At 35.9% G+C, this 12,284-nt stretch overlaps 1 protein-coding gene across 3 annotated transcripts in view; it reads left to right on the top strand.

Annotated features, from left to right (window-relative positions):
- Positions 1–9,605, top strand: part of OSBPL6 (oxysterol binding protein like 6) — a 36,532-nt gene extending 26,927 nt beyond the window's left edge. For all 3 annotated transcript variants that reach the window (XM_026052031.1, XM_026052030.1, XM_026052029.1), the window contains 10 exons: positions 1,456–1,543; positions 1,752–2,005; positions 3,241–3,378; positions 3,721–3,784; positions 4,187–4,265; positions 5,121–5,265; positions 6,379–6,523; positions 7,525–7,651; positions 8,235–8,357; positions 9,108–9,605. In XM_026052031.1, the coding sequence (XP_025907816.1) occupies positions 1,456–1,543; positions 1,752–2,005; positions 3,241–3,378; positions 3,721–3,784; positions 4,187–4,265; positions 5,121–5,265; positions 6,379–6,523; positions 7,525–7,651; positions 8,235–8,357; positions 9,108–9,216 (1,272 nt within the window). In that variant the 3' untranslated portion in view covers positions 9,217–9,605. The remainder of the gene's footprint in view (positions 1–1,455; positions 1,544–1,751; positions 2,006–3,240; positions 3,379–3,720; positions 3,785–4,186; positions 4,266–5,120; positions 5,266–6,378; positions 6,524–7,524; positions 7,652–8,234; positions 8,358–9,107) is intronic.
- The last annotated feature ends 2,679 nt before the right edge of the window (positions 9,606–12,284 follow it).

Genomic DNA, 12,284 nt, shown 5'->3' with positions numbered 1-12,284 from the left:
AATTGCTGATTCATCTGGCTTCTGAAGGTTGTAGAGCAATTCAGAAAGCAAGTTCCCCCAAGTAATGGTTTCCATAGCTGCTGCCTTGAAATGAAAATCAAATGCAGTTTTGAATTCATTTATATTAAATGAAGAGTGCTGCTGCCTACTGGCAGCAAATAAGAGCACAGAATGCCTACTTGAAGCTGACAGTTTCAGCTTCAATTTCAGCCTCAGTCATAGCTTTAGATCAGAGTAGCCTCTGACTTCTGCAGCACAGAGAAAGAAGCAATACTGAGAAGACACACACAGCACACTTAAAAGTTACCTCTAAGCCCTGCTAGGCCCCTCAAGGGCCCATATTTTTAATTTCTATTTTTGCTCTTTTTTTTTTCCCCTAACAAAATAATATTTTCAGAAGTGTTATTTTCAAAATACTATACAACATCTACCTTCAGAATGTTTGTTGTAAGGCCTATACCCTTTGCAGGTGATTATATGAAGTTTCCATTTTAATTGTACCGTGTAGACTCTTACTTTTCCATGCTGATATAGATAATCCARAATACAGAGGTAACTAACTGCATAACTTAAAAAACCTGACAGAATCAGTAACATAACTATCCATTCCTTGAAGAATTCTGGGTTTTGCAGTAGTACTTTGACATGTGATCTCTCCTTGTCAAAGAGACAATTTGTTAGCACACTGTTATTTGCTTTTAGAGAAATTGCAGTCCTGTGGTAGACCACAGAATTAGCGTAGTTTTAAAATCTTTTTATTTCTTTTTTTCCCCTTAGGATTCTTTGTCAGCGCTCTGACACCCTTAAAATCCCTTTATTGTAGGAAAAAATAGAAACATTTAAAAATAATTGTACAGAAAGAAGGAAGAAAAATATAGGGGTTTTATTACTACAAAGGGAGAACATTGAAGTTCTTTAGTAATTCTTTAGCAATACAGACTAATCTGATCAAAACAGTGTTTGTAGATACCAGCAATTCTTTTTGGACRCTCTCCTTGACATGGGTTATTTAAGAATAACTTTCATCTTCTAAATATAGAACGTGCTCTTAACTTGCTCATATCATTCCCCTGGATCCTCAGAAGAGCTCGGGTTTGCTGAAACGGTTGAGTTCTAATGTTTGGCTCCATATAAAGAGCCCAAGTCTGTCGACCGTTCTTTTCCACGTTCCRTCTCCAGTGGGTTACACTGGTGTTCTCTGTGTTCATCCTTGARCTCGTTTGAGGGCACAGTCAATTTAATCTCTGTTTTGGCTTCTTGCTAAAGCCATTCAGAAACATGCAGCATAGCATTTGTCTTGATACTGTTAGTGTGTTGGCAATATGGACTGATTTAAAAATCCAKTTGATTAAGTTAAAAGCTCTAATTGGCTAGAAATTATTTCTTTAATTTGTCAGGGTATTTTTTGTATATTTGAATTATTAATATTTCTTTTTTTTTCTTTTTGTRTTTTAGGCCTCTGATGATGAATCTTACATCAGCGATGTGAGTGATAATATATCTGAGGACAACACCAGTGTTGCAGACAACATTTCTCGGCAAAGTATACTGCCATGTTTTAAACTCTGGGAAATTATTTGATTTTGTCCGTATACCAAATTTACTGCATGTCTACACAAACCATCTAAGCTGAAATCAGTGGAATTGGGTTGCTTGTTCTCGTGGTGAATTTGGTTCCATGAATAAGCCTGTTTCTTTTTCCCTTTCCCTCTTTTTGGTGCCTTTTTACAATAATATTTTTCCCTTCCCAGTTCTTAATGGCGAGCTGACAGGAGGTGCGTTCAGGAACGGGCGACGAACTTGTCTCCCGGCTCCCAGTCCTGACACTAGTAACATCAATCTRTGGAATATTTTGAGAAATAACATTGGCAAAGATCTTTCCAAAGTGTCCATGCCAGTGGAGCTAAATGAGCCTCTGAATACTTTGCAACATCTCTGTGAAGAGCTAGAATAYAGTGAACTCTTGGACAAGGCTGCTGAAACGGATGATCCCTATGAACGCATGGTAATAAGTGAAGCCTAGCACTTCTTATGTATATATTAAAGAGGAGCTGTTGCATGGAGGTCTGTGCAGAGATTAGCTCTTCTCCTGCTCACAAGCAGCAGACCTCCTCCTGGGTTGGAGAAGGGCTGTATGCAGTTTCAGTTGTTAGGTTTGATCTGAGCAAAATCAAGGGGCTTTTCTTTACCTCCAAACAAGAGCTGCAGTTATTGATGTTAAGACAAATCATGCTCTCCAGGACTGAATAGGTAGGCAAGGAAGAGCCTTGGTGCAACTGAGAACATCCTTAAAAACCTGGATTCTTGCTCTATCTCTGCTAGAGATCTTACTAAAATACGAAACAACAGCAACAACAAAAACAAACAAACAAAACACTGGTCAGGTGATATACGAAAAACTTTTAACAGTTTAAAAGCAATGATTGTATTGTCTAAACTGAAGCACAAGGGACTAACTGATAGATGTGCTCAGTCCCCAAAACATCAGTGGTAGCTGTGCTCTGTATTTTTTATTCACTTCTGTTCTCTGAAGTATCAGGACTTGGCTATCATCTGAAGTAAGTATCCATAAGTAGTGGGCGCTTCTTTTTTGCCCCACTGTTTCTGATTATTCTGACCTCTGCTAGCAATGGAGTTGCAATCTGAAAGCAAGTGGTATATCACTCATTTTATTATTCCCACCTGACCGTGGTTCAGAGATTGCTAAATTTAGGCTTTTTATGTAGATAATAGGTGCCTGACGGACTTCACACACAGATGATCCTGATGCAACTTTGCATTAAGAATGTGCTAAGTGAGAGCTCCTTATGGTCAACACTGAATAAAACAGAGATCTCAGAGAAAAACAGTATGTAATCGTATCATTAAAAATTGTCATATAGTAATTTTTTTCCAAGGAGCTATGATTCTCTCTAGAGATAAGACTTTTTTGTATTAGATTATTTATGAGAATCCTGATCAAAATAGAACAACCTTATCTTCTAAGACTGCCATTTTAGAAAAGTATTAGAATGGATTGAAAGAAACCATCAAGAACAAATGACATCAACAGAAGAAATACAGTTTGTACTGTTTTTGGTTTTAGGATATATGGCTTCACTCTGAGACACGCTTCATAACTGCAAATTTCACTGTGAAATTTTTGATAGCATATAATATTCTTGCATATGCAAGAATGCAAGAGTCTCCACCTATTTTTTACTCCAACTTCATATTACRCTCTCATCTCCATTTTTACAGGTTCTCATAGCTGCTTTTGCAGCATCAGGATATGCCTCTACATACTTCAGAGCAGGAAGCAAGCCATTTAACCCAGTGCTTGGTGAAACTTATGAATGTATAAGAGAAGACAAAGGATTTCGATTTTTCTCAGAGCAGGTGAAGCCTCTTTCTAAATAGGCACATCAGTTTAGATTTTGGTTCCTTTGGTTCAGTAGAATAGCCTTAATTTTTCTTTGTAGTTAAAATGCTGTTTTCTTCATAATAAAGCAAGTTGTTAGCCTGAGTGAATCTCATTAAGTATTAGAAGGTGATGTTTTTATAGCAATAATTTCCATAGTAAAGGGATTTCAAGTACATAGTGTAAAAAAAGAAATTTATGTTAATTTTCCCAGTAACATAGACTAATAAATTGCATGGGCTATTTTTCATTGCAATAACATTTGCAATGTCTTGGAAATGGAAACTAATTGCTTTTAACTCTTCCCAACTTTTTTCTAGGTTAGCCACCATCCTCCCATTTCTGCCTGTCACTGTGAATCGAAGAACTTTGTGTTTTGGCAAGGTATACATTTTTAATTCAAAAGTAGAAAAACTATTTAATTAGCAAGTAAAAAGACTTGTCTTTTCTTACAGATATAGTTTTGCATTTGAGACTTGCACAAATTTTCTACATTTGTTATTGTAGTTGCAGAATGCAAGCTGCTGTATTCATTTATTTCACTCTATATGAGTGAGTAGTAGTTTGGAGTGTGTTTTTTTTTTTTTTTATTGGACAGGTCAACAAGAAACTGTTTCTTTCCTTGACTGTACTGGCATATGTATTTAAATGATACTGAATGTTTTGTTGCAGGATTGGACAACAATGTAGCATGGGGCAACTTCTGTAAGAAAATTGAAAAATATTTATTTAATATAATATACTATTACATATTATTTACTTATTTTTTTCTGCTACGATATTCAGATATCAGATGGAAAAACAAGTTCTGGGGGAAATCAATGGAAATTCTGCCAGTTGGAACATTGAATGCAACTCTCCCAAAGTAAGCTACTGTCTTTTTTGTTTAATTTTTCATTTGTAACCTAATCTTGTTAATGTATTGCGTGATGTGTATACGCACATCACATAAAAAGTRCTGGTGAGACTCTTAGCACCTTGCCCACCTCTCTGCTGATGGTACAGTCGGGGTTACCGAGGTATTGCTGCAAACTAGAGGATGGGTTTGAGATCTTGGAGGAAAATGTTCGGGCTGTCTGGAAACATAACACAGAGCCTAGTCAGGGACCTCACCTCTTCGTGCATCTCAAAACTGAGGGAAGTGCACTCAGGAGCAGCTTGCCTTCCGTCTCTGTGTTTGCTCCGCAGTTCTGCAGATCTACAGCTCTTGTCGTAGTATGGTTACCTTGCTTGACAGTAGTGATGCTCTGGTCGTTGCTAGAGAAAAGGATGGTGTCCCAGTGAACTCTGGCTTCCTACCTCCCTTTCGTTCTGCCCTTTCCATATGTATTTTTTTCTACTTGCATTATCTATCTGTAGCCTAAATCCAGCCTGTGATTTTAAGACATGTTGATCTTTGGGTCGSCGTCCAGCCCGATTGAAATTGTGAGCAAAGCAGTTCATGCCCTGAGGACAATGAATATTCCACACACGGCTTCCATGCTTCTCAGCGCTGCTTCTGTGGCTCATAGTGACAGCATTCCTAAGCTCTCTGCAATGGAGCGAGCTCCTCCATAGAGGATTAGGGATGTGTCCAGGAGCTATGCTTTTAATAAAATATGTTTTTGTTCCAAAATAATTGAGGAATATGATCTTGTACATATGCTAATGGAGCAATGTTTTACTTTTTTGTTAATGCTGATTAGTTTAAATTGTCAATTACTTGCTGATCTGTTCTTAGGTATGGAGATTACTATGTCTGGAACAAAGTCACTACCTGCATACATAATATCCTTAGTGGAAGGAGGTGGATAGAGCATTATGGAGAGATAACTATCAGAAACACAAAAAGCAGCGTTTGTATTTGTAAACTCACATTTGTCAAGGTAACATATCTACTCTAATACTTATTAAAAATGCATAATTTTTCCTTTTAGTTGTTCCTTCAGTATTCCTGAAGTTCACATTCCTTTTTTTTTGTCTTATTAACCCTGTTTTTGACAAACAACCAATCCCTATGAAAATAATCAGTTGAGACTGCTGTCATAACAAGTGTGACTATTCCATTGAACCATTCTGTTTGATATCATACATTATATTTCTGTATAACTTTGTGGGGGTTTTTGTTTTGTTTTTAGGTTAAAAATAAAACACCACAATTTCTTCTTTGAAGTCTCTGTATGGGCAACTTATTTCAATCTTAATTAGAATGTAGATCTGATTTTTTTCATCATTTTAGATGAAATATATTCTTTTCTTCATTATTTTAGCATGCAGACAAGCACTTTATAAAAAAACAGATCGTTTTACAGCTCTCTTAATATTGATTATTTTACCTAAAAATAATTTTTTATTCATTTGCAACAAAACCTATTAGTAACATTGCAATATTAGCAGTGGTGCATTGTTGCATATCTGAAAGCTGTGGCCTGATGGATGTTCTGAAAATGGACAAGCATTCCAATATGGGAAGGTGAAAGAAACACACGTGTCTAAGAAAAGTGCAATAGAGAAGAGAAACAGAAAACAAATACCAAGTAATACTGGCTGAAGGCATTCACTGTCCAGAACCGTCAAAGATTTCCCTTACATGTACAGGTTTAGTCAGTATGTTTTCATCTAGGAAGAAAAGATTTAGCTGTCTCTGGTTCTGCAACTTTCAAAATGATGTTTTTACTGCTGAGCTGTGTGATCTTTGGGTGAAGCAACAATATGGTTCCTATACGTGCATGTAATTAATCATTTAAATTTATTTCTATCAAAACAACATTTCAAATCATTCAACCTTTCTCTCATATAATAAAGCAATTAGTATTTGAATCATTTAAATTTTGATTTATAATATTCTTGATTCTTGGTGAGCAATTCTGATACAAAATTTGGGAGCTTCACTTAGTCACACAGCGAAGATATGCGCAATGTGTATATGGCACAGGCACTAGTATAATGCACAGTGTGAAGGAACGAACGAGTAGTTCTTTGCTTGGTTAACTTTGCAGGTAAACTACTGGAATTCAAACGTAAATGAAGTGCAGGGTGTTGTGATGGATCAAGAAGGGAAGGTGGTGCATCGCCTGTTTGGAAAGTGGCACGAAGGCCTTTATTGTGGGGTTGCACCTTCAGCCAAATGTATATGGAGGCCAGGTAAGAAGTTGGTAATAAATGCTAAACTGTGGCAGCCACCTTGGTGTACCTGTTAACTATGTAAAGCTGTACCTATCAYCATAAATGTACAGAAGACTACTCAAAGAGGTACCTGTCTAGAAATATAAGCAAGAATTTACCTGAGTTTTATAATAATGATAAATGGAAATATTCCTACAGGACATAGTCTTCTACATCTCAGTCTRACTCCTGGTTAAAGGTACTGGAGACTTGGGAACACTATCAAGAGAGAAAAAAAAAAAAAAAGAAAAAAGAAAACAGTTGGGTGTCCAGGCCTGATTTTCTTTTCACAGTGTGTAGCTCAATTGTATTCAAGAGAAAGGAAGTGCTAGTTGATTGCATTTGTTGTGTTAATACTTTATTAATCTAGTGGATTTGTCTTCAGAATTGCTGCACCTTGGGTGACTTCAGGGGCTGAAGACAGCTTCCTGGTGCTAACTTGGAGGTTTGAATTACTGTTGATATCTATCTGCAGTATCTTGTCTTCCTGCACGGTGATTTTCCAAGAACTGCCTCTGCTGATGACATTTTGCATCCACTCTGATCAGATTGAAACCAGGACTAAAAGTTCAGGACAGTACTGAGTCAGTCTGTGAGAGAGAGGATATGTTCTAAAACTAGCATTAAGGATCAGTTAAGGCTAACTTTTATACAGATGTTTTGTAAGGGTACTTTTTTGAGAAGAGGAAAGTAGATTTAGCTCAAAAATCTTTAAATCAGTAATTTTTGTTTTAAAAGGAAGATCATGAAAGTTTTAAAGCTATTAGCAGGTAATTACCACCTCTGCAGAAAAGCAGTTGAAATTAATATTTAGTGAAAGTTGTTTCACCTAGGAAATAGCTTTTTGGTGCTTTTTAACTGTATATGAGGTGAATAAAATATATGAATGTGTTTTGCTTTTATAATTTAGTATATGGGACTTTGTCACATAATTAGAGCAATAGTTTAAAAAGCATTTTTCTTTATATATATCGATACAGGCTCCATGCCAACCAATTATGAACGTTATTATGGTTTCACAAGGTTTGCTATTGAGCTCAATGAATTAGATCCTGCACTGAAAGATCTTCTTCCTACAACAGATGCACGATTCAGGCCAGATCAAAGGCAAGAATGCTCATTTATACTTTTAATATGTGATGGTTTTAAGGCTTGGTTTGGCAGTGTATTGAATTTTTTTGGAGTCTTCACTACAGTCTTAACTAAGTTTTGCATCAGAAGATGCTGCTGGAAGAGAAGATAATCTGTATTTTAGTCAAATTTATGTGTTTCTTTTCTTTTTTCAAATTGAGAAAAAGGAACATAGAAAGCCCTCTGCTGCTATAGTACAGCCACCTATAGAATAGAAAATCTTTTAGCAGAGACAAAATTTCTCATGACAAAGACACTCTGAAAGGAAGCAATATTAATTCTCTCATACTCATTTCTAACATGATTGGTAAGGTGCTGAAGTATTTAAAGGAAGTGTATGCTGCAGGCTGGGTCAGGTGCATGTAGCTGGGGAGGCAAATGTTGGTTATTCTTGCAAAATGGTTTCTTATTTTGAAAAATTGGACTAGATCTTGAAGTACTTACAACATTAACAACGGGCATGGGTGGCATTTGCTTATCTCTTATGGTGACTAGTGCTAGAAAATCAGTTGTTCTAGACAATATGTGATCACTATTGGACATACCGTTATTCATACAGGCTTCTGGAAGAAGGAAATGTAGAAGCAGCAGCAATAGAGAAGCAAAGAATAGAGGAGCTCCAGAGAAGTCGGAGGCGATACATGGAAGAAAAYAGCATTGAATATGTACCCAAATTTTTTAAGTAAGTCTATTTATTTCAGTAATAAATCTCTATTTGTGTTCTATTGAGCACATACGCCAAGTATGACATGAATTACCACCAGCATAGTCTGTTCGGGCATGAAGGCCTGGGAAATAGCTTTTTTTATATATATTTGTGTGTACACAGATGTATACACACACATATATGTGTAAAATAGCTTGCAGCATATAAATTTATATATATAAGGCCTGCATCATAGATATGATGATTATTTGTAGCCTGATGTTTAGTGTGGGGAAGCAATAGTAAAAAGTGAAAACATTTGAAGTGCTTGATGGAGTTTTTTGGTGGAAGATAAGCCAAATGCAAAGAAGACAAACAGTGTAACTGGTAAAAGGATTGTGTTCTGGGAAGCAGATCTCTTGGGTGATCCTCTAAACAAAGCAAAAATCAATTAAGGCCAAAATGGGTTTCTGTGCCTGTAGGACCTGCTTACACAGAGCAGACAATAGGTTTGCAAGCTTGGCTRCTTTCCAGATCTTTCACTTGTGACAAAAGCATAGATTGGTTTTTATTTTTAAACTTTTGACGGTTTCTCTGTTTTCTTAAAGTATGAAATCAAATTTGGTTTTGAGCTTAGACCCCAGGCAAATAATTTGATTTCCTGTTGTAAAAGTGCAGTGATTTAAGGACTGAACTTTTTCACTCACGTGCTCTTTCTTCTCCTTTATTTATTTATTTTAAGTTTATGGTTTTGCTTTTTTGCTTACTTGTATATTTTTCCTGCAGGAAAGTTATGGATGCTAATCAAAGAGAAGCCTGGGTTACCAATGATACTTACTGGGAACTGCGAAAGGATCCTGGCTTTAGTAAAGTAGAAATTCCCATACTCTGGTAAACTGAGAATGTAGATCTAGTAAACATATCACTTTCTGAAGAAAAAAATAACTATGCACAATATGTTTCTTATAGCTAAGCGTGGTTTGTGGGTCTACGGAAAACCTATCATTTTCATTTATATTCATCTTTATAAAGGACTTTTGAAAGTGCATTAGACCAGGCCTCTGACCACTTCTGGATCTTTTTAATTTTGCAGCAGCCATTAAAAAAAAAAAAAAAAAAAGAAAGAAAGAAAAGAAAGAGAAAAGAAACAAAGAAAAGAAAAAGAAACAAATAAAAACCCTTTAAAGTTTCGTACTTGAGAAATTCAGAACAAAAGAAATAGAAGAATTATCCAAAGTCGCTTGGAAGAGATGGTAAACACAGAACTGCGACCGGTGCTTTAAATAGACATTGAGTAATGTAATTTAAATTAAGAAAAAAAAAACACACAAAAAAAAAAAAGAAAAAAGGGAAGAAAAAAACAGAAAAAAAAATCCATTTTGTTTCAACTGTTTTTGTTAAAAACTCTTGGGTTGCAACACTGTCATTGCTGGCTTCAGGTTAGTCCTTTGACGTGATGTGCTTGGACTGACCTTGGTCAAAAAGACATAAGATGTGCTTTTCTGGAAGCTGTTCCCATTCACATGCTATTGTTCATGCCTTAAAATATGAAGAAGTTTAGTAAGTCATTTAAAAATGTGTATGCTTAGGCTTGCTTGGAGGGCAGATTTTTAAAGCGGTAGGATTTTGTGATATAAATATTGGAGAACAATTATTAAACAAAAATCAAAAGATAGCCAAGTATCTAACTGTATTTCAGGGGAAGGAGATTTACTGTACATGCTTTAGCTTTGGGAAGCTGACTGTATAATCAGACTGAAAAGATGTTACTATCTGGTTAGATTTGAGACAATTTGGATAAATGCATTTGAATTGCGTGCCAGAAAGTTCATATCTAAGTGAATGAGGCTGACATGTGATCATCATTTATACACTGATCTGACACAGCTTCATATCATTTCCTCCTGCTTATGCAATTAGAATTCCCTGAAGCTTTGCAACAGTGTTAAATGCACAGAAACATTTCATAGGAAAGTCTCTGGCTTCTCCCCAGAAGCTGGATAGTACTGTGAACACAGCTACTATTTTCTGCCACACTGACCATGTACTTTACTAGCTCTGTGTTCTCCTCATCCACTTTTCTTATGTAAATTTATATGTGACAGTAGGGCAGAGACTGCCATGCTTTGCAGTCAACCACAACTTATGTTGCCAAAATAGCTTTTATGCAAAACTGTCTTTTATCCTTTTTTTTTTTTTTTTGTAAAGTGATTCTGTATTTTTTGAATTAGAACCAAGTCTCTTATATGTTGCTATGCCTCATAAGGGAGGAAGACTGGCACTTTTTGCCTGATAATCTCTAAAGCACTTAACAGTAGGAGGGCAGGTTTTACTAAAAGAAAAAAAAGTAGTTTTATTAGGAAAAGAATGCATTTCATGTGGCTTGATCAAGTTGTCCATTTATGCATAATACAGACTAGATTTCATGCATATATACAGTCTTTCACATACCTAACACATATAGTGCACTTGATTTTTTCAGTTTAAGAGTTATGCTATTACTGAGATTAAGTAAAATAAAAATTCAGAGAGGTGCCTGATCCTGCCAGGAGAGCAGTTCTCAGTGGAGTTCCACACGCACCCCGCTCCCTGCATGCCTGTGCCCTCTGCAGAGTCAGGTCCTTACAGAGCTAAGATTACTGTGATTAGTTTGTGTGGATTTAGTTCTCCCTCTTGCTTGTATAGGAGAGCAACTAGCTGCTAATGAGTTCCACTTTTTTTCCCACACTTATAAGGAAAAATATGAAAGTGTCCCTACCCCCCCCAATTGTATAGAATTTATGAGAATTTTGGATGCTAAACATTGATTATGAATACTTGATATAAAAACTTTATGCTGATTAAGAGGATTGGTTCCRGATAATGTATTTTCATTTTCTTTTAATTAATTGCTGAAAATAATTCAGATTTGATTCGACTAGAAAAGAGAATGGTATTTTTTTCAATAATTCAAGATTTTATCTGTAACAAATTTTGTTATAGTAGGATAACTTTGCTCTATTTGCTTTAAGGGCATTAGACTATGGATCAAGTCTGTACATTGTGTGYGAAATAGCAATTAATTATTCTGTCACTTTCCTTAAGTATATCATTATTAAGCATTAGCACTCGTCATGTTCCGGGCCTTGTGTGTGGGTTCACTGYGCCCTTGTAAAGTAGTATATGAGCATCACTGAGGGTATATTTGAGAGGCAGAATCTACATGTCCCCCCCTTTTTTTTTTGAAGGTTGGATCTTAATTTAAATACAAAGATAAAGCATTGAATTTTACGGTGTTCTGCTAGTGTTTTGTGAATGCCATTCTTTGCAGTGCAGATTGAAATTTAGGACAGATCCTAAAGGTACTGTCACTGATTGAATTATTTTTACAACTGTTTATCTGATACTCATTGAAAGAATAACAACATTAGAATAGAATTTTAAACGTCTATGATACTATAAATCTATTTAAAACACTCTTTAAAATTAATGAATGCTAAATTAGTGAATTAATAGCTAGAATAAATACAAATCAATGCATCACAAAATGATTTTTTGTCACAATCGTAAATGTGCAAAAAAATTTACCATGAAGCATTTTCTTATAGTTCAGAATTCTCTGGATTCTCTGTGCATAATCTCTCTTTTTTTTTTTTCCTGATTCTTTTGGGGATATAAGGASATATTTTCTAAAGAGAATGGGTTAAGAGAGGACAGGTCTTGGAGCTTCTATCCAAACCATGTTTTTTTTTAGCAGTTCTGAAAGAGTGCCTGCACGRTGTCAAGTACGTTGTTTTGTTGAAATTAAATATCTTTTGGCCCAGTTCTCAAGTATAGGGAGGTTCTCCTGGTCAGAGCTCTGCCATTTGGCCTGTTGCCCAATCCTCCTAATTTAAGGTTATCTGCAAAGTTTGAAGCTGATGATGTTGAGTGATGCCGGGCTGGAATCTGAGCGCCAGCTCCTTCCCAATCCTGGTGCCAGCC

This window comes from Nothoprocta perdicaria, unplaced genomic scaffold, assembly GCF_003342845.1.
Source record: "Nothoprocta perdicaria isolate Ctin4 unplaced genomic scaffold, notPer1 scaffold_83, whole genome shotgun sequence".
NCBI lineage: Eukaryota > Metazoa > Chordata > Aves > Tinamiformes > Tinamidae > Nothoprocta > Nothoprocta perdicaria.
This window is presented reverse-complemented; position numbering and strand designations above follow the sequence as displayed.